Below are 20786 nucleotides of genomic sequence, written 5' to 3'. Positions count from 1 at the left end.
TTTCATGATGTTCGATAATCGATTCAACTGGTCAAACAAACAATCTAAAGATATACGAACAAATGACTAATGTAGCAATTGAGAAACGAATGACTGGAAGTGAAGATAAGAAACTGAGGAAAGAAGACATAAAAAAAGAAAAAGGGGGAAATGTTGTTAATATATAATTTAATATATAATTTGTATACTTTTACTTTGTGACTTATGACCTTTTGTAAAAAACATTTCTTTATTTTTGACAACCTATAATTTGAATATTTTTACTTTTACTTTTTGTAAAAATCTTTTCTTTATATTAACGTTAACATGTAAATATAATGTGTATAAATAGCTGTAAAAATTGTAAGTTTATCAGTTGTATTTTTTGAAATAATAAAATTAATAAAATAAATTAAACTTTTTCTACTTTTTTAATACCTGCCTTCCCTCTGTTTATCAATATACAAATTTTAAAGGCTCAATAAATTTAAATTTCTATTTTGGGTCATTTATAGTGATTCATATGCTGGTTATATTCAATTAATATTTTATATTTCACATTTATTTTTTATAGTTTATCATAGGCCACTGGTTATATCCGTTTAATATTTTTTAATTCACATTTATTTTGTAGATTTTATATACCGGTTTATATATTAAATTTTTTTTAATTCACATAAATTTAAAATTGTATATTAGAAATAGTTATTAGTCCTAATCAATTTATGCTTGATATTTTTAAATAATAATAATTTTATCAAAATTTAATTCCCCCCCCCCCCCCCAACAAATTCCTGTGTACGCGCTTGATTCAACTTATCTGTTAATTAATAATCAAATTAAAATTTTCTCATTATCAAATAATATTTTATCAAGTAATTTGTCATCCCAGTAATTAAGGTTTTATTGAATATATATATTTTTTTATAATAATGATAGAAATCATATATTCAAAAATCATTTATTTTGTGGAAATAAAATACATGAAGAATGATATTCGCATATAAAGATTTCAATTCGTTATTAACTCATAATTAATATCTTCGTAAAATTATAAATTTGTTTTTGACGTATGAACAAGAAAAAGAATGGCATTTTTTCCTTGCTAATTGGGGTATGGAGTCTGTAAAGGTGGCTGGTGTTACCAATAAAATATATATTATATTCTATATGTATCTATTCTTTTTTTATTATGTTCTACACACTATATATATATTATCTTAAAAATATAAATTAGAATACATATAATCAAAACGAAAAACAAAAGTTATAAAAAGTTATAAAAGATTGAATTGTAAAAAGTTAAATCGTAAAAGGTTAAATCATAAAAGGTTGAATTGTAAGTCGAAAGAAAAAATAAAATACAAGTACAAATTTGTATATTTATTATATAACAATCTCCCGTTTTTAACGGATAATCTTTTTTGTTAACTAATTAATTGTTTTTTTAGGATTAAATATTGTATTAGAATTTCATTTTGAAAAATTTTTTAAAATAATTTTATATTTTAAATTAAATTTTGGGCCACTTGTACTATCCTTTGAATATAAAAATATATTACCTAAAGTTGCAGAGCTTATCAAAATCCCCAATATAATTTTACGAAATATAAAGAACTATCTTCGAATGATATTTTTAATATTTGAGGTTGCACTAGGCCAATGAAAAATTTATTTATTCTTCTTCAAAATATTATAATTATCACAACTATACAAAATCATCTCCTTATATATAAAAAGAAAATAAGAAATCAAAAAATATAAATGGAATATCAAGTAAAACAAATGATGGCTTTACTTCAAGTATTTTGGTTCAAACTATTCTTAAAAGTAAATTAAAATATTTAAAAAAACTTATAATAATTATTTAGTTTTAAATGCCTTCTTAAATTGTTATATATAAATATATTTTAGTTTTATGCCTTAGGGTATGATTTAAATTATTTTAGTTTTGTTTATATTTTATCGCGTAAAATTTTACATTTTTTTATTATTTTTCACTTAAGTTAAATTTAATCTTAAACAAAGAACATTTCATTTTCATTTTGCTTAACTTGATTATTATTTTATTATTATTTATTACTCCTCATGTACTTATGATTATTGATCATGTGCTATTATGATGATGAATATATATACAGAAAGTCTATTTCGATCCCTACATTTTTAGAATAAATAATATAAAGTAAAATGAAATATAGTAACTTACAAGAAATATTTAGTTTTGAATACCTACTTAAATAATAAATATAAAATTAAATAAATAATAAATATTTATACGTACACATACTGATAGAAAAAAGAAAAATATAACTAAAATGTTTAAATAAAGTAAAATAAAGTATGGAATATAAAATAAAAAATTAATAATAATTCAGGATCATAAATGTTAATAATTTATTAATATTGAATAAAAATTATATGAAATATGGCTATTTAATATCTATACCATAAATATCCGCAGGATTATTATAATCTTTAACAGCATGATGAAGGTATTCCGACTGAAAATTATAGAACAGAGAAACAATAGTGGAATTATGAAAAATCATGAATGATTCTACATGTTACCAGGGCAAGCCTTTTTTTGTGACAGCTTAAGGAATAATGTTGTTAGAGCACGAATTTTAAAATGGCTTGATTACGTTTCTAGTCAAAATAATATTATATAAGGTTGGAGATTTTGTTCATAGATAGTAGAAAAAAGATTTGAAGATCTAACAACGAAATATCAAGGTTTACATAATATTATTTTTTACCAAAATCATAGGGTCATTTTTTAAAATCGACATAAATCAGTCTTTTTAACAACATTATTAAGGAGAAGGTAAATTTTTAAGAAGTTATAGTAAATGAAAATAGATAGATATTCAAGTTCTTAAAAAATAATATTTAGAGGAATTATGAAATTAAAGGTCATTAATCTCATATAATTTATTCCTTCAGAAAATATAATGATTTATGTTAACACCTTTTTATATTTCCAAGGCCAAAAAATAGTTTCCACTATCAAGCCTCTATAAGAAAAAGTCTAAGATTGGCGTTAGAGCAAAAAAGGGAATCTGCTCATTTAAATTAATATCTATTTCTTAAAAAAAAATTGTATTCGGGAAATTGATGTCATTGATTGATTAATGTCAAATGTGACCTATCATATCATTTCCATATTATATTAGGAGCAGTATATTCTGGTTGATGTGAAATTTTAAATCATAACCATATGGCAACATCTTTATTATGTGTATTTTTTATTTTATTCATACCTAGTATGCTTAATATTTTTTTTCATTTAATAGTATTTTATTTAGAATCGATTTTCGCTTCCAAAGATATATATTGTTATGAATGTGCGTCAAGTGCAAAATCGAGTTCATCTATAGATCCTGGTTGTCAGAATTTTGAATCATGTTGTAAAGATCCTTTTATAACAAAAAATTCTGTGTCTAAGTCCTTAATTAAAAAATGTTCTACAGGAGTTTGCCTGAAAACTACATATCATTGGGGATGTATAATATAATTTTATCTCTCTATTTTTATTTTATGGAAAGATAAATATAGAAATGATACTTATTTTGAAAGAAAATGCTTTGATCCTACCTATATAGCTTTGCTGTTTACCCCTGAGATTAATAAAGATAATAAGATGCCAACAATTTATCAAGATGCTAGAAGTGAAGAGGCAAAATTGGAGGTTATTTATAAATATTTTAATGAGATTTATGAATATCAACAAACTTCTTTTACATTTAAAATGTTAAAAATTTAAGATATGTTTTGTTTATTTTTTATATTAAAACTTATTTCATGTTTTTGATAAAGTAATTGAACTAAATTTTTTCATGTTTTAGAAATAGCATTTCTATTATATTTTTAATAAGCTGCCCCAAATTTTTTTAGGTCCAAACTCTGTTTTATGCTCAGGGTTATCAGGTCAAATTTATCGCAGGAGAAAAATTTTGTGATGTCAACTTTTGGCAGTGTGAAGAGATGGAGTTTATTTAACCCCTTTTTAATATTCACATAGTTGCTACTTTCTTATACTTAACAAAAGCAGTCCCATTTTATTACTTATGCTTCCTAGTTAAGATGTTTTTTGTGCTTTTGTCTTACTTCTAATGATATTGGTTAGTCTTTTTTTTTACATTTTGTTATATTTAAAAAATAACAAAAATTGTTTGTTTAAATGTTATTTTCCCACATATTGGCTTTTTTTTTAAAAAAAGTGTAATGATATATTGATAATATTTATTCAAATTTAAAATTTTATAATGCAATTTTTTCTTTAATTTTCAGTATAATTAAATAATATTTCCAACACAGTTTTTGCCAAAAACTATCACCCCTAGTCTTTAGGTTTTTTGAAAAAGATACATCAACAATTAATAAATCAGGAAAAAATTAATTTGGCTTCACTTAACAGATTTTCCTTGCACCCCTTTAGATTAATCGCCATCCATGTCATATTGAACCTCACAACCCACCACTTTCAATTTCAATAAAAAAAAATTGTAGGCCACATTTTATATGTTCTTGTTAGATTAAAACGTAATTTTAGTTTGTTAGCAATTATATTACATGAGATAATTGGAATTTAAGGTATAAAAATTATTGTTATTACTTTAAACAATAGAGAGTCTTTTATTTATTAAAAGTTTCATATATAGTGTCATCTATTTATTAAAAGTTTCATATATACTGTCATCTATATTTTTTTATACACTAATTGCAATATTGTTTGAGGAAATTACCTAGCCACACTAATTACTGAAGAAATTTTGAAAAATAGTGAACGATCAGTAGGAAAGAAAAATTGCAACGCCATTTTGAAAAATAAATTTTAAGCTTTCAACTCGACCATAAAATGGCCATGAATTATTTAACAAGAGAGGGTAATAAGGTCGATTTTCAAACCTTAAATACCCATTATCTCAAAATCCAAAATGCTAAATTTTTGTTTTATTACTAATTAAAACATTTATGACGTGCTTATAAATTTTTGTTTAAATTGAAAAAGACTGGCGAAAATTTTAGAGGGTTCTGAAATCTCTTCACAGGAGGATACATCGATATTTTTTTTTTATTATTAAAACAGATATTGTTTCTAAAAAATATTATTTATCATTTCATGTTAAAATTTTTTGAAATTTGTGGTAATTAGTTTGGTGCCAAGGAAAAAATTGCAAGTGTCTCCGGCTAATGGGGAAGACCTTGTAACTTTGTTCATACTGATTTGAAGAGCTCTACTCTAAAAAAATGATTTAAATATAATTAGATTAAAATTGAGATGTAATCTAGATTCTTCAACTGATTCTGATACATAATTTATTTTTTAGTTGTCACCAAAATGTTTTTTAATCATAATATAAAACTTTTTTATTTATATGAACCAATAACTAATTTACTCATGTCATAAGAACAAATTTAGTATATTAAAATTATATAGATCCAAATATCTTCCGTAATTTTTAGATAATTTTATCTAATCTTGTGACTTTTCACTCCATACGCCATCGAAAAGTTAAGGAAATCACAAATACAATTATTATTAATGCGATCAGAAAGAATGTTAGATTGAAGGATGAAATTGCAGATAAGATTAACCATAAAGCATCTGGAAAATTTAAATATATTACGTTTGATAGATAAATCCTTGGGATGCCTCATATTTGTTATATATTGGATAAATGATCATAAGGTCACCACAGACAGGAATTAAATAAAAACAATTTAAAATATGAATGTAATAATGAATATTTGGAATGTTAGATTAAATTTATAATGTTTGAATATTACAAAAATATGTAATTTTAGTACAAGATATACGAACGAACAATAAAGTGGAAATTTATATTTGAAAAAAAAATATGAGCGGTGAATTAAAATTTAGGATTATTTTTAGCAAGCTGGTTATTAAAAATTTGGCTGCACAGTGCTGATGAAGGATATATTTTTTTGCTAAGGCCTGGAATAAAAGGAAAAGCACAAGTCAGAGCAATGAAAACTTTATATATAATTATGCTTTTAATAGTATTGCAAAGCTAATTTTCAAATATAGCTCTTTTTACTTATTCACCCATCTCTGTAAATAGACTTTTACAGTTGTTTCTAGCATTGTTAAACGGTTCGATTTGAGTCAATTTTCAAAAAGAGCTGACCACATGGCATAAAGGTTTGGGCACTTATTAGCGAAACCTTGAAGCTTAAATATTTTTTTGGTGAAATATTGAATTAGCCTCTTTTAATTTTTGGCTCAAATCGAATGGTTTAACAACACTAGCTGTTAGCCCTATATTATATAAGCTAAAAATTGGTATGGTAATAATTTTTACCCTCAGAATAGATATTTGCAAATATAACCATATATTTTAAATAAAATATGAATAATGCAGGCTAAAATCAATTATTAAAAAAAGACAAAATTTATACGTTAAAAAATTGAACTTTTAATAAATAAAATACAATTTTTTTTGGGGGGGGAAAGGGGAATCGGGCACGCCCTCAGCTAGTTACGCCACTGCTTTACTCCGGCCACTTTTTTCAAAAAATAATCTGGATCCGTGAATATTACTAAATATCTTGTTTTATGACAATGTTCATGATTGCTTCTTTTCACACTAAAGTTAGGACTAAAAAATCAAATTTAAAAAAAAAAAATCAAAAAATTTTTGGTTTATCTTTTGTTCTCGATTTTACTGAACATTCAAAAAATATTTTTTTCCGAACCCTACCGTATTTTCATTGAATGTTTTACCTTTTTAAAATAAATTCCCCACTTTTTAAAATGATTAGTTTTTATAATCAAAATCTAAAGCCAATTTGTATGCTATCTTAGTTTTTAAAAGATCATTAAGAACATTATTGTAGTCGAATATTCCAATAGATTTATTACATTAAATTTGTTAGATATATTTACGAGGGGTCTGCAAAACCTGGCTGTTTATTTTGGTGTTAAACAATATTTATTTCGGGTTAGGCTTTGTATTTAAAGAATAATTAAAAACCGGGCAGACAACCTTTAGTAAAAAAAATTGGAACCGGGCCGGGCAAGAATTAATTTCTCGCTGAGCCAGGCCTAAAAATTTTGCCATTTGCAGACCTCTAATGGCCACCACATTATTTTTAGAACTTTGCAAATTCATTTTTTAGACGGCTGATTTTTAGACCCCAACCCTCCCAAAATTAAAGCATGAATTAAAGACAATTTTATAAAAGTTAAATCAAATAACTATTTATTTGTCCTAACCCATAGAGAAATTATCATGTTATTTTGAATAAGAGAAGATAAAAGTATTATTTTATATTTTATTTAAACCCGATATTGGCCTCTTTTATTCGACAGACTTTCAAGGCTAGTGGCGAAATATTTATCGATATATCTTTTTTTACAGTTAAGGGACATGAAATGTGTTGACATAGTCCGCCAAACACCTACAGGAAAAGCTTACATAAACGTGTGCTCTTGTAAAACGGACCATTGTAATTCGGCTCCTTCCACTCGTATAAAATGGGCGATAACCTTCTCATTTTTTGCCATTTTTATATGTTCTAGGACATTATTTTTTTGAAAAAAATTATCATATTTTTTTAAATGAATATATATTTTAAATCAATTCAAATTTATAAATATTTTTACATACTTCAATCACCTTTACATTTTAAACTAATTTAAAAGCAATTATGTGATTTAACATATATATTGAGAAGAAGAAAATCTGAAATATTTTTTATCCTTTATTTCCCCTAAGTTTTTTTAAATTTGACTTTTATTGAATTTCAAAAAATATTTTTTTTAAAAAAAAATTTGACACATGCAAATTAAATAATAAATATTTTAAAATATTATTTTCAACCTTTAAAAAAACATGTATATATATAATTTTTTAAAGAATTCTTTCTAAAATTTAAAATAATCGTTTTAATTGTCGGGTAATCTTGAAAACAAAAACGTTCGTATATCAAGGCAAAGTTTTAAATAATTATTGATTATTGGAATTAGCATATTCAAACTCAATAGAAAATATCGCATTTATACTTCATCCGATGAAAAACAAAATTCTCCCAAAAATATTTAATATCTTCCTTTTTTTCATTTAAGTTCTAATTTTCAAAATTATATATATATATTTTTTTTAACAAATCATGAAAACACCTTTATTTTAAATTATTACATTTTCTTACCTTTATTTTTATATTGAACTTATTTATTATGTAATTTAATATTTTATTATATATTAAAATGGCACAAATTCGCGTGTTTATTTTATAAGATGTTTGAAAAATTATTTTTTGCCTTCAAATCAATAATAAAGTGTTTTTTTCCAGATTGAAATTATAAAAAGTAATCACACCCATTAGGATTAATGGTTTATTAAAAAAAGGAATTGTATAAATAATTTTGATTGGAATTGAATGAAAAAATTTTCTTCCTAGTTCCCAACAACGAGAGCTAATAAAATTTTTTCATAATCGCCACTGGTGTCATCCTGTTAATATAAATAAAAACGAATTTAATATATTTAAATAAAATAGCAGAGTTCCCAGACTAATTAGCAAAAACGTCGACCTTTATAAATGTCTCCAAGCATTTATTGTATATTCTCCGAAAATCTTGCCTAATTTGCGCTAAATCTACTTCGGATCGAGACACAATTATGCGGATTAAATCCTCGTCTTTCGTTCCAAAGCCCTATTTAAAAAATTTTTTTTAAATAAAAAAATATATTATTAGGCGCTGTCCTAGTTCTTTTAGAATTAATAAAATAGAAGTAGGCGCACTATGTCAAAATCTATAATTAAAAAAAAATTCCAGGCTTGCTGTTCTGTATAGAATTAATAATTAAAAAGAAAAATTAAATTAACTTAGGACGTGGCCTTAGACTTTGTTTTTAAGGGTATTATTTATAAAACATAAAATTGATGGAAGCAAATCACTATAAAGGTTTAAGTTAATTATATTGGTAACTAACATGTTCCCGTTTCAAATTGAAATGACCTCTCATTCATAGTTATCGCGAATACGGCGAATGGTAAAAAATATGCTGTATTCTTGTATTCTCGACTGCGAATTCGCGCTAACTGTGAATGCATGGTGAAGTGTCAAACCATTATCAAAAAAAACGAATAAAGAGAAATTATAAATATTGCTAAAAACGGAGTTTATAGGATGGTTCTGGACCCGAATTCGGATTCAGGAATTTTAAACTCTATTTAAGGGAAATTTGATAACAGAAACTTAATCGAAAACCGATTTTCTAAAAGAGGTCGAACCCGCCACGGCTCCATATTACCCCGGGTTTGATGGGCCCATAAATCGATCTATGTTTGGTCTGTGGTTTCAAAATGCCCAACCAAATATTTAAATTCCTTTTATAGTGCGCACAAGTTGAGCGTCAAATGCTACTAATGCATTTCAAATGGTATCGTGCAAATTGGTTAAATTAAATCTTAAAAAACGCAAACTGTTTTTTTTTTCAATACCTTTTTATTCATTCATTTTCACATTGGTCTATGACCCGTTCTAACTCGACTTTTTTCTTACAAGAAAGTCTACTCCTAGATAAGTGTAATAAGAGGTAACCACTAAAAACCCGCTCCTAGTTGTTTAATTATATGTAAATTAAATTTAATATTATAAAAAATGCAAAATTTTTTTTTAAAATGTAATATTTGGAAATTAATTAAATAAAAAGGAGGACTATAATATAATTTACAAAACCAATTATTTTTTAAAAAAATTTTGAATCGACAATTTTATTAAAAAAGTACGGCAAAACACAAAGGCTCAATCTGTGCGCACTATTACTTATATTTTATTCCAAATTTATTTAGCTCTATCGCCATTTTCTATCAAAAAAAGGTTTAAATTGGTTTGGCGAATTCGTGGCTACGCTTCAGAGACTAGTGGTAAAAAAATATATAAATGAAGATACTAAAATTTTAAGTTTGTTTTCAAAATGGCTAATTTTTTAAAAAAAAATTTTGAGTCGAAACGAAATTTATTTTGATTTAAAAAAAATATTTAAAGACTGCACCTATATACTTTACGGTATAATTAAGGTTAAAATGCAAAAATATGCTCTTAAAAATAAGTTTAAAAAAAATATATCCTTATAAATTTGGAAAATTAAAGATAAATTATTATCTTTATGTAGGTTATGAAACATGGGAAAATATATAAAATCAATAAATTCCAAGTGAGTGATATGCGTGGGCCTTGGCATGGCAAACAATAAGCATTTTTTAAAAAAAAAAGGATTATGGTATTAAAAAAAGTATATATATTGGTATTGGAAAATATTAATTTTTTTAATCTAAACAATATATAAATTTATTATTTTAATCGATTGAAAAAATTATATAATTCTGGGTTAAATAAATTAGAATTAACTAAGTGGATTAATTTCGTAAAAAAGTAATAATTATATTTGATTTAAAAATAATATTTAAATAACTTGAATTGATTCATGCAATCTTTTAGCAAAATAGGATGCGGGATATCTAAGGCATTCGACTAAAATTTTATGTTAATTTTTTAAAAGTGATATTAGAAATCGAATTCCTAAAACAAAAAATAATGGAAATATAGAAAAACTATTTTTAAAAAATTATTTGAAGGTATGAAAGGGAATAGTCCTTTCGGTCATTTTATTTTTGGAACAGACGTGTCCTAATGGAAATTTAAAACCAGGTGATTCTTAACACCAACTCTTCTGACAGTGAGATTCAATGCAAGTTTAAATACCCAACGCATGCTTAGCGACATTTTTTTTATATGAACATAATTTTATTTAAATATGTATATAATCTCCGTAATCAAGAAATGAACGTTTTCGTATAATCTAAATGTTTATTTTTTTTATCAACTTTCCTATCATCTTTAATAAATCGAAGGAGACTATATACTTCTAATGTTAAATTATTATTATTTTTTTAAAAGAAATTTTTTTAATACATCAACGAGATTCGATCCCCAGATTTAACGTTCCATAGGCAAGCGTACTTTCCAACTAAGCCCCCTTCTATATTTAATTTGGTAATACAATTCTTATATGAAACTATATTTTGATAAAGTAATTTAATTATATCAATATGTTTTTTATTAGAAGCTCCAGGCTTGGGAAAAAATTTCCAAATAATCTGTTGGTCAGGTTTGAAAATTTTTTTAAAATTATAATGGGTCGGGCTGGGCTTGGAAAATTTTTTTTAGAAATTATATTAGACTGGGCTTGGGTAAAATTTTTCAAATTATTATCAGCTTGGACGCTTGGGAATTTTTTTTATTATTAACTATGGATAATTGATGATAAAAAGCTTTAGGCGATCTTTAATTTACCATTTTCATTTATAAGTATCAGATTTAAAATGATAACATAATTTTTCTAATATATCAAGAATATCGATCTTTTTTTGTCTTAAGCATTATGGAGGACAGACCGTTTTTAGGATTAGGACTGATTTTCAAGGATATATAGAGATGGGCGGACTTTTCCTTTCAATATTGGAAAAGAATTAAATTATTTTATAAGAAGTGTACTGATAACTATTTAGAGGTCGATCCGAGTTTGAATATATCAAGTTGATATAGGTCGATCACGATCCCAATCCGATTTTTTAATTATAGCATAGGTAAAAAAAAGAATTACTACATTTACAAAAAAACTCAATCCGTCATTTTAATATATTAGATCAGCAAATAACTGATAATTTTAAACAGACATTCCGATATTAAAAAATCGGTACAACATTACATTTGCTTTCTACTTAGACATCATAGCATCAACGGAGGAAATGATACCTAGATAAGAAGTATAGTACACCCATTTTAAAGATATTAGGCTCACGTTCTTTGTGTAGGGGAGACTGAGGCACGTTAGTCAGCTCCAATATATTCCCAAGCTCTCATCATATAGGAGTTGAAATATAAACCTAATTATTATCACTATTAAGTTAAGAATACGACTAATTACCATTACAATAGAAAATGATGGGTAAAAAAATTACCCAAAAGATGTCAGGATTATATATGGATATTATTTCTGAAGATTTAACATATTCTTAATTGTTATGACCAGTGGCAAAATTCTTGCTATTATTGGTAAGTAATTTACTGGGATAATTTTTATCATCCGGCAAGTCAAACAGGCATCAATCTAAAGGGCTATATTCCGTGTCTTGTAAGCAGGGATAGTGATAAATCGCCTCTGGCGCGATATATGTTTACATAATAACAATATCATCGAGTGCTGCAGAAGATCTTAAATGGTCTGAAAAATTGTGTAAATCAATAAATTTCCGTTATCACATTCACTTGGAAAATCTATATAACTATTAGGGCCGTCGTCTCTGATAAATGATTAAAAAAAATTTCCATGAAAAAAGAAATGTAGAAAAGCTAGCATGATATTTATGTCAAGCGATATGGTCACAAGGGCTCTTTTTTCATAAGTCATTGCTGTGACCTGTTTTTGAACTTTTAGGACAATTATTTTAGTCTTATTTGTACACTATATACACCACTTTCATCTATATTACATAGTATGCTGAAGCGGGTTATAGCTTGTATTTATCTCTCTTTTTACAAACTATAAAATAAATCGATGCTAATGTTTTTTAAAACCAGCTGTTCCAGATAAGTTAGCGGTTTCTGAATATCTATCAATGTGTATTGTTTACTTTTCATAAAGCCATGAAATAACAATATTACCAGCCATTTTAATTATATTTCATATTCGGGGTTATATTTTTTTAAAAATATAAATGACCATATCGAATAGAATATAAAAGTAATCTAGTTTGAAATAATATCATAAATCTAATGGATATACGTTACTCATAATAATTAATTACTAATCTATTTTTATGAACAATAGAATATTAGTTAAAATGGATTGCCTTTGTCACATATTTAAATTAAACTTATAAGATAACCCAAATTTATGAAGTGCGAAAGCATAAATTTACAATCATAATTATTGTAAATAAGATTCAAAATAATGTCAATTTATTTTACCAGAGTTTAGAATGTTCTACAAAAAAAATCTTCAATGATTTCTGATCTCATTTTTGAAGCGATATTTGACCAAATTTTACCTATAAATCTTTTGAGATATTTATGGAAAAATCTTTCATGATAAAATATTTTTTTTTGTGATTTCAAAGATTTTTTTAACTAATCCATTAAGCTTAATCAATATAAAATTATAATACAATGATGTTTTGTAAATAGAATATTTCAAATTTTATTTTAAAAATAAATTATATTGGGGTCTATATTTATTTTTTAATTAGTTAAAATGACTTTTGGTTTATTACATGTTTTAATTTTTGCATATAATCTGATATTTTCTCCTCTTTCCAATCACTAAAAATGTTTTTATATGAATATTCTATAGCCAGCAAATTCAGAATATTGTTTCCTTTAGCTATATATCTATATAGGTTTGATTTACATACACCTTAAAAATAAATTCATATATAAAGGATAATTCCCCGATAAAAGTATTAGGATTAAGGGCTTATTCAGATTTCTTCTGAATTAAGGATTTTTCTACCCATATTTTTACTATATACCCGAATCATTTCAAAGCTGCTAAAATGGCGATAATTCATATTCCTTAAACCAACCAATCAACTCTCCTTTTAATTTTATAAATATCATTCATAATCATAATTATACTAATACATATTTTATAAATTCTAAATGACAGTCAGATTAAAAAAACTTAAAAATACTTTTGAAATTTTTTATTTATCCGACAAAAGTTTACATTAATTTTATGTTACTTCATCAAGTATTTTTTCACTGATTTATGATAAACCGAATTATGTTTGTTCTTATATGATAGCTTGTAAATAAATTAGAACTTTTGTTCCTAACTTTGGGTTGAAGATACTTCCAGCAAAAAGCGAAAGAAATTAACCATTATTCCTAAAATTATTTAAATTAAATTTTACATAAAAAATATGAACACAAAAATCGTAAAAATCAATAGGTAAAATAAATCATTTTTTTTTATAAAATTTTATATTAATTAAATTGTTAACTTTTGTTTTGAAACCAAGGTTGTGCCAAGCATGAATTCAATATCCTTTTCTCTAAGTTCGATGATTTTTTTTAGAAATTTACTTGAACCTACAGCTTCTTTATTAGAATAGTGCAGAATTATCAGAAATGTTTTGGTATTTCCATAAATAAAGAAAATGGATTATTTTCCTTAAAATCCTCTAAAATATGACTTTGTGTGGAGGGTCTATGGTATCAAAAACTATTTTTGAGGCCTTTGTTCTTGAATCAAAAAAGGCAATAGACAATAAGCTTGCAAGCAATCTATAGATGAATAACTAAGCGATTTTATCGTGTGATAGATGAATATCGCCTTGTATATTGAATATATAATATTATCAACAGATAAATTATTGTTTATAAAGTAGGGTTTAATATTTTTTAAATTGAATATATTTTTTTTTGAAAACTGCAATTAAAAAAAAATATAACATTAAAATATGCAGAATTGCTATAAACTTCTATATCTAATATCATTGTATATAGATTGAATTTTAGTTCACATTCACATAAGGATCATTTTCAGAATAAGATATTTATCATATTTCGTTTTAAAATTAATATTAAATATTTTGTTCCTTCTCTAAAAATGAAAAGAAGACTAAAATAATCATAAAGATGCATTTTTAAATGTATGATTTAAAAAACATAAAAGATGACCGTTAAGTTTCTGGTTAAACTAATTATAAGAATTTTATATTTTAAATTTCTATAAATTTAATGACTATTTTGGCATAATCAAGCAAAAAAATAAGTTTATTCCAAAATTGAGAGGTCTGGCAACCCTGCCCTCAATGCGTCTGACCCTCCTAAAACAAGTATAAATTGTTTTCTTTCTATTATAAATAGTATGCTTTCAGAATATATCAAAATTATCATAATATAGCTAATTTAACAATGATTCATTCATTACCATAGGAAAAAGTATGTCAAATGTAATTAAATAATAAATGTATGTTCGATTAAATAACTTTCCCTAAGGAATTTTCCTTAGTTATATTTTATCAAATAAATCGATTTTTTTTTAAATAATGATTTTTGTCAATCCGATATCAGTGCGCCGATCCAAATGTAGAACAATTCTATTATGCAAGGAATTGTTTATCCTGTCAAATTAGTCGAGATGTAACAACTAGCAATATAATAATCAGGCGACAAACATTTTTAATGAAGAAATTTGTTTTGTAAAAAAAAAACTTAGAGTCAAAAAAGCCTTTTTAAATTTTCCTCCCATTTCACTGTTGATAGATGTTTCGATATCCTGGTGTGTTAACCTTTGATACTCTTGCATGGTGGCATTGAGCTGGGAAGGATTTTGGGAAGTAAAAATATCCACAAACAAACCCTCATCAGTTCCCCACTTATTTATTCCGGCCTTGAAAAGTCTCTGTATTGTATAATTATTATAAAATGAAATACTGAATGTTTGTTTGTAATAATTTTCCATTCTTAAGAAAAGGCTTCATTTAAAAGGAAAATCTTTATTAATTATATTTTTTGTCATTTTATAAGATACAATCACAGACCATTCAAAGGAGGGGTTTTACCTATGGCAAAAAATATCCATCGAAATTTGCCGATCCCACTATATTTCTATACATAGATCTTTATGTCATACTGATTTAACTCAAATAATAGTTTTTAATTATAGATATATTTTTAATAATTAACTCAGCCCTAATTTATTTTGAAAATAAAGAAATTCTTTTTAAAGAAAAAAATTAAAGTTTATTATAGAAAAAGACATAGAAAAATAATACGAAAAGATGATAAAAAATGAGATAAAATTAAAGAGATTGCAAAAAATAAAAAATAACCAAAAATTAAAGAATGCCAAAAATGATATTTCTGGATTACTAAAATAATTTTTTTATAAAAATTAAATTTTTAAATTTATAAAAAATATAATAATTATTTCTTTTTTGAATCGGAATTTTCCTTTTAATCAGACTTTTTCCTTTTTTGATAGGGCATTTTTCTTTTTTTCAGTTGAACCTTTTCCTTTTTGGACCGAACTTTTTCATTTTTTTTAAACGAAAAATTCTGCAATCACCTTTATTCATTCATTATAATATTAAAAAAACACTCTAATTCTCTTTGAGATCTTTTATCAATATAGTCTTTTTTTAAATTGGGGAGCCGTTCCCAAAAGCGCAAATTGTCTCTTTCTTGTTATTAAATTTTTTTTCGAATTTAATTTGTTGATATCAAATTAGAAGGAACTATTTTTGGGTTAGGACATTTAAAAAAAAAGAGGGATATTTTTTCCCAACTATTTTAAATTGTGTTTGTTCATTTCAATCCAGCTTAACTCAGGATGAACCAGTTTCAAACATGTTGCTATATTTTATATATCATTTTATATTATATTAAAGGTTTATTGTAATTTAATATATTAGGGTTAACCATATAATATTATTTTAATATAAAGTTCATCGCGTTTAATATATTATATACCATTGTAATTAGTAATAGAGGTCATTGTAATTTGTAAATTGAATAACTTATATTATTATTTTATCGTCCAGTATTGTTGGATACCTGAATTTATTGATGGTTAAGAATATAGTAAAAAAAATAAAAATATATTATGGAAGATTGCTCATTTAATAATGTTTTTATAATTTGAAATTATGGTTTTAAAAACATTGCGACAAATTTTAAGGAAATTTAAGTACATACTCACCCCCAATTATTTTTATCCGATGGGCTAAACATTATCAAGTGAGACTCTAATTTAAGTACTATTTTGAAATAGTACAGATATGTATAAACGAATAATTAGTTCAATTAACCATAGTTATCATAGTATTTTATTGTCAGAGCATTGGTTCATTTCGGTTTAGCCTAAACATTGACAAAAATGTAACTAAGTAATACGTTCTAAAAAAATAGTCATGTTTTGCTACAAACAAATTGGATATATCTGGTAAGGAAAGAACGAAGGGATAAATTTTAATTTATATATATATGCCTCAAATTTATTGTAGTAATTGTGGATAAACTACATTTGAGATTTTTTTATATTAAAATAGCCCATTATTTATTTAACTGTGATTATTTCTCATAACTTTTTTTTTCGAAAAAAATTTTAAGGATATATTATATTATTTATGAAACCCTTTCAAAATAATGTTGATATTTTTATAGTTTATAAAAAATAATAAAAAATTTGAAGCAGTAATTTAAAAAAAAAAATTTACTTGAGCATCTTGTTGTGCCTTATTTCCGTCCACTCTGTTAGAATAATCCCTTTGACTCTATACATTAATTTTAAATTATAATCAACATGTTGATTAGCAGAAATTTTATAACATAAATATGAATTCGTACGCCATATAAAACATAACTAAAACAACGATCAAAACTTAATCTCCATAACATGTAAATCTTAATTGACTGGGCATGTAAAATTAAATTTTTTTAAAAAAAATTATGAAATAGGTGTTTTAAATTTTAAAAGATTAATCGTTTAATAATGAAAATAGAATAATAAAAAAATTTTACTCGACAAAGTGCCAATAATATTTTTTCCAAATCGCCTGACGTATCACCGGCCACGTCCCTTTCAAGATCCCTTCCATATACTTAATATATATATATTTATGTATTCAAAAATAAAATTGTTATATTATAAAATTTTACAAAAGACAAATGAAGTTAAAAAAAATAGTAGGGGCACGAAATGAACTTAGCCAGAATCTTTTTAAAATATAATTTCCTGAAAGAAAATTAACCGAATCCTAAAATAATTTGTACATTTTTTATTTAAATTATAAATTCATTTATTTTTGACAAAAGCTTTTCGTTTTTAAAATTACCATTATATTTTTTGGAGGGTGGTTAACTTTATATAATACCAGAAAATGTAATTTTTAACTTCTTTTATAAGCTTCCTTAATCCGAATAATTTGTTGAGGAGTTCTGGAGCACAGAATTTCTATCAGAATAGATTCATTCGTCCCTAAACCCTTAATTATATGATATAATGAAAAATATAAAATTTGAACTTAAGATATATGGACAGGGGCCTGGAACAGAACCTGAGGAAAATTACGGAACGAGAATTTCGGCCAAAAAAATAACATAGGAGAGACCTGGGGAAAAACGATTGATGGGATAACAATGTTAACGTGAATAACCCTATAACCCTTGAGCATAAATACCATAAATTTGGTATTAAGATGAATTTTTATATGTAATTTTCTACTTATGTTCATCTTTATGAATCCTGGTTTGACATATTTTTCCAAAACCCCGACCCCAAAATTATAAAAATCACCCTTCCTTAACGTCTTAGCTATAAGATAAAAGTTTATAAATTAACTAGAAGTCATGCAATAACGATTTGTATAATATATCACCTTGGGGTAACTGTTATGGGTAAAAAGATTACAATTTTCGTCAGATTATAGCAGCAAAAAGATAATTATCAAATATTAACGTCCACCCCATAGAGGTCTGCAAAGTGATTTATTTGCGGCCCGAGTCCAATTTTTAAATTTTTTGACCCGACCCGAGCCCGAATTTTTTTTTATAATTTGAGTTTAAATATTATAATATCCAAGAAAATTAAAAATTATGTGTATTTATTCATATATTGCCTGCTTAAATAAAAGTATATTTACCTCCATAATCTAATAAATATTCGTATAAAGTCGCATTTTATTTAATTTGTATATGTTGGCGTCAATGTGTTATTTTTTCAACTTTAAATCATTTTTTGAGCGCGTTTTTAAATTTGAAAATCTGATTTTACCGGAAATGTATTTCAGCATAAAAAAATTTATATTATATTTCGGAACGTTCTCCTTTTTTAAAATAAAATTCGAATTATTAAATTATAATTCATATTAAATAGACAGTGGAAGACATTTAGTTTCATTGAATTTATTTTAAAATTGAACTTATAAAAGGTCTATTTTTTTAACTATCCCTTCAATTTTCATAAACTCGTTCTTACTAATTTTTTTTTCTATTAAAACGTGCAAAAATATTATAAAAAAAATATATGAATAAATGATAATTATTTTTAAAAATATTATGTAATAATTTAAATTTTTTTAGAAATTCACTTTTTAAAAATTAAACTTGTTATATTTTTTTTGAATATGGTCAATCAGGCAGGGGGGGATCTCAAATTTCTTGTAAATATCATTAAGCTAATAAAAATTTTACCCCTAAAGTTCCAAATATCAAAAAAAAATTTATAAAAAAGATTTGGAATTTTAGGTAAAGTTTGATAAACACTCCTTTGAGCAATCTCAAAAAAGATTTTTTTATTTTGAGAAGTATTTAAATCTCTGAATTAATTTTATACTTGGGTTATCAGGTTTAGAATTAAAAATATATATTGGGTTGAAAATTGGGATAATATTTTTCTCCCTAATTGGTTGGATATGGTCAAAAAAGTAGTTTCTTACAAGTCTCTAATTGTAAATGTGGGATAATGTTTTTCTCCCTAATTGGTTGGATCTGGTCAAAAAATAGTTTTTTACAAGTCTCTAATTGTAAATGCCATTATTGTACTTTTATAGCATCATTCAGACATTGAGCATCATATACATCAGGTGGTGTAAGAAGTGCTAGCAATACCTTTTCTAATTTTCCAGAAACTTCACTTTTGATTTCTTGATACAAATCCTTCAAAAAATATTTATTCAAGTGATTCTAGTTAATCAGCCATTAAAAAAAATAATATTATTATACAAACAAGATTATATTAAATGATCCATAGGTCTCATCTTATTTAATTTACTTCAAAAATATTTTTGCATTCTATAAATAATCAAGATTTTTAATTATAAATAGTTGAGATATTTAGAAAATTTTAAGGTTATTAATTAGTATTAACAACAATAAATGAAAATGTTTAAAACAATATAGATTTTTATATATATTATAAATATGGGGAAAAAAATATATAAAATTTAAAAGCTTTGTTGATTAATATAACTTTTTGAATTAAATTATAACTATTTCCTAAACAAAATTATAAATCTTATCAGGATTATATTAAAAAAGTTAGGTTGAGTATTCTATATTAAAATATTTATAACCTTGTTATATAATCCTTTATAAATTTGGGCAATTTGTTGTCTCTGTATATTTGTTCTCTTAGTAATTATATCAATTAAGGTATCTTCGTCAGTTCCTATATTATCATTCAAATTATAGTTTTAAAATATTATAATACCAAATCCTTTCATTGCCTTTCTAAGCTTTTCTGCATCATTTTTATGATCAAATGGATGCTCCCTAATACTTGGTTGCATTTAAAAGAAATTTTATTCTAAATAATTAATAAAATAATAATACATTGATCGTTGATGACTCAACAAGGCACCCTTGATATTTTTTTACCAATCATATCATTACATTTATAATTTTCAAAATTATCAACCGGGAAATTATTTAAAAATTAAACATATGATTCTTTTATGGAAATTTGTTTATTATATTTCTCAGCTGTTTAATATCTGAAATTAATGCGTATGCCATTCAAATACGTTCAATCAAATATTAAACATCAAAAATCATACCTTATAAGAAATAAAAAGTAAAGTATATTATATGAAACAAGAAAAATGCTAATAATATTTGAAAATTGTTATGAATTATAATAAATTAAATGTGAAGAATAAAATATATTCTTTTATTTATTACTAAATTTAACAAGGGCGCCACTAGCCTTTACTATCTCAGGGGGGCTCAACATATTTTTTGAATTATTTTCAAAATTACC

At 24.7% G+C, this 20786-nt stretch overlaps 2 protein-coding genes across 3 annotated transcripts; one reads left to right on the top strand and one right to left on the bottom strand.

Moving 5' to 3' along the window:
- Positions 1-3147: 3147 nt before the first annotated feature.
- Positions 3148-8289, top strand: LOC135923357 (uncharacterized). The gene is made up of 4 exons (XM_065458053.1): positions 3148-3245; positions 3288-3485; positions 3528-3670; positions 7368-8289. Exons 1-4 carry the CDS (start codon positions 3200-3202, stop codon positions 7542-7544), a joined length of 564 nt encoding a protein of 187 aa, XP_065314125.1. The 5' UTR covers positions 3148-3199; the 3' UTR covers positions 7545-8289.
- Positions 8243-20450, bottom strand: LOC135923356 (annexin A4-like). 2 transcript variants are annotated; one of them, XM_065458052.1, is made up of 11 exons: positions 20360-20450; positions 20238-20305; positions 20101-20195; positions 19571-19684; positions 17922-18012; positions 17549-17628; positions 17245-17301; positions 15239-15428; positions 10431-10489; positions 8543-8665; positions 8243-8462 (listed from the first exon to the last, which is right to left on the bottom strand). In XM_065458052.1, the coding sequence occupies exons 2-11, from the start codon at positions 20248-20250 to the stop codon at positions 8406-8408; spliced, it is 879 nt and encodes a 292-aa protein (XP_065314124.1). In that variant the 5' UTR covers positions 20251-20305; positions 20360-20450; the 3' UTR covers positions 8243-8405. The 2 variants fall into 2 exon arrangements, with proteins under 2 accessions (XP_065314124.1, XP_065314123.1); XM_065458051.1 differs by lacking the exon at positions 20360-20450 and having other exon boundaries at positions 20238-20339.
- Positions 20451-20786: the final 336 nt, after the last annotated feature.

This window comes from Gordionus sp. m RMFG-2023, chromosome 2 (assembly GCF_954871325.1).
Source record: "Gordionus sp. m RMFG-2023 chromosome 2, tfGorSpeb1-WG-v2, whole genome shotgun sequence".
Classification (NCBI taxonomy): Eukaryota; Metazoa; Nematomorpha; class Gordioida; order Chordodea; family Parachordodidae; genus Gordionus; species Gordionus sp. m RMFG-2023.
The sequence above is the reverse complement of the archived record's forward strand: the minus strand, read 5'-3'. Positions and strand labels throughout refer to the sequence as shown.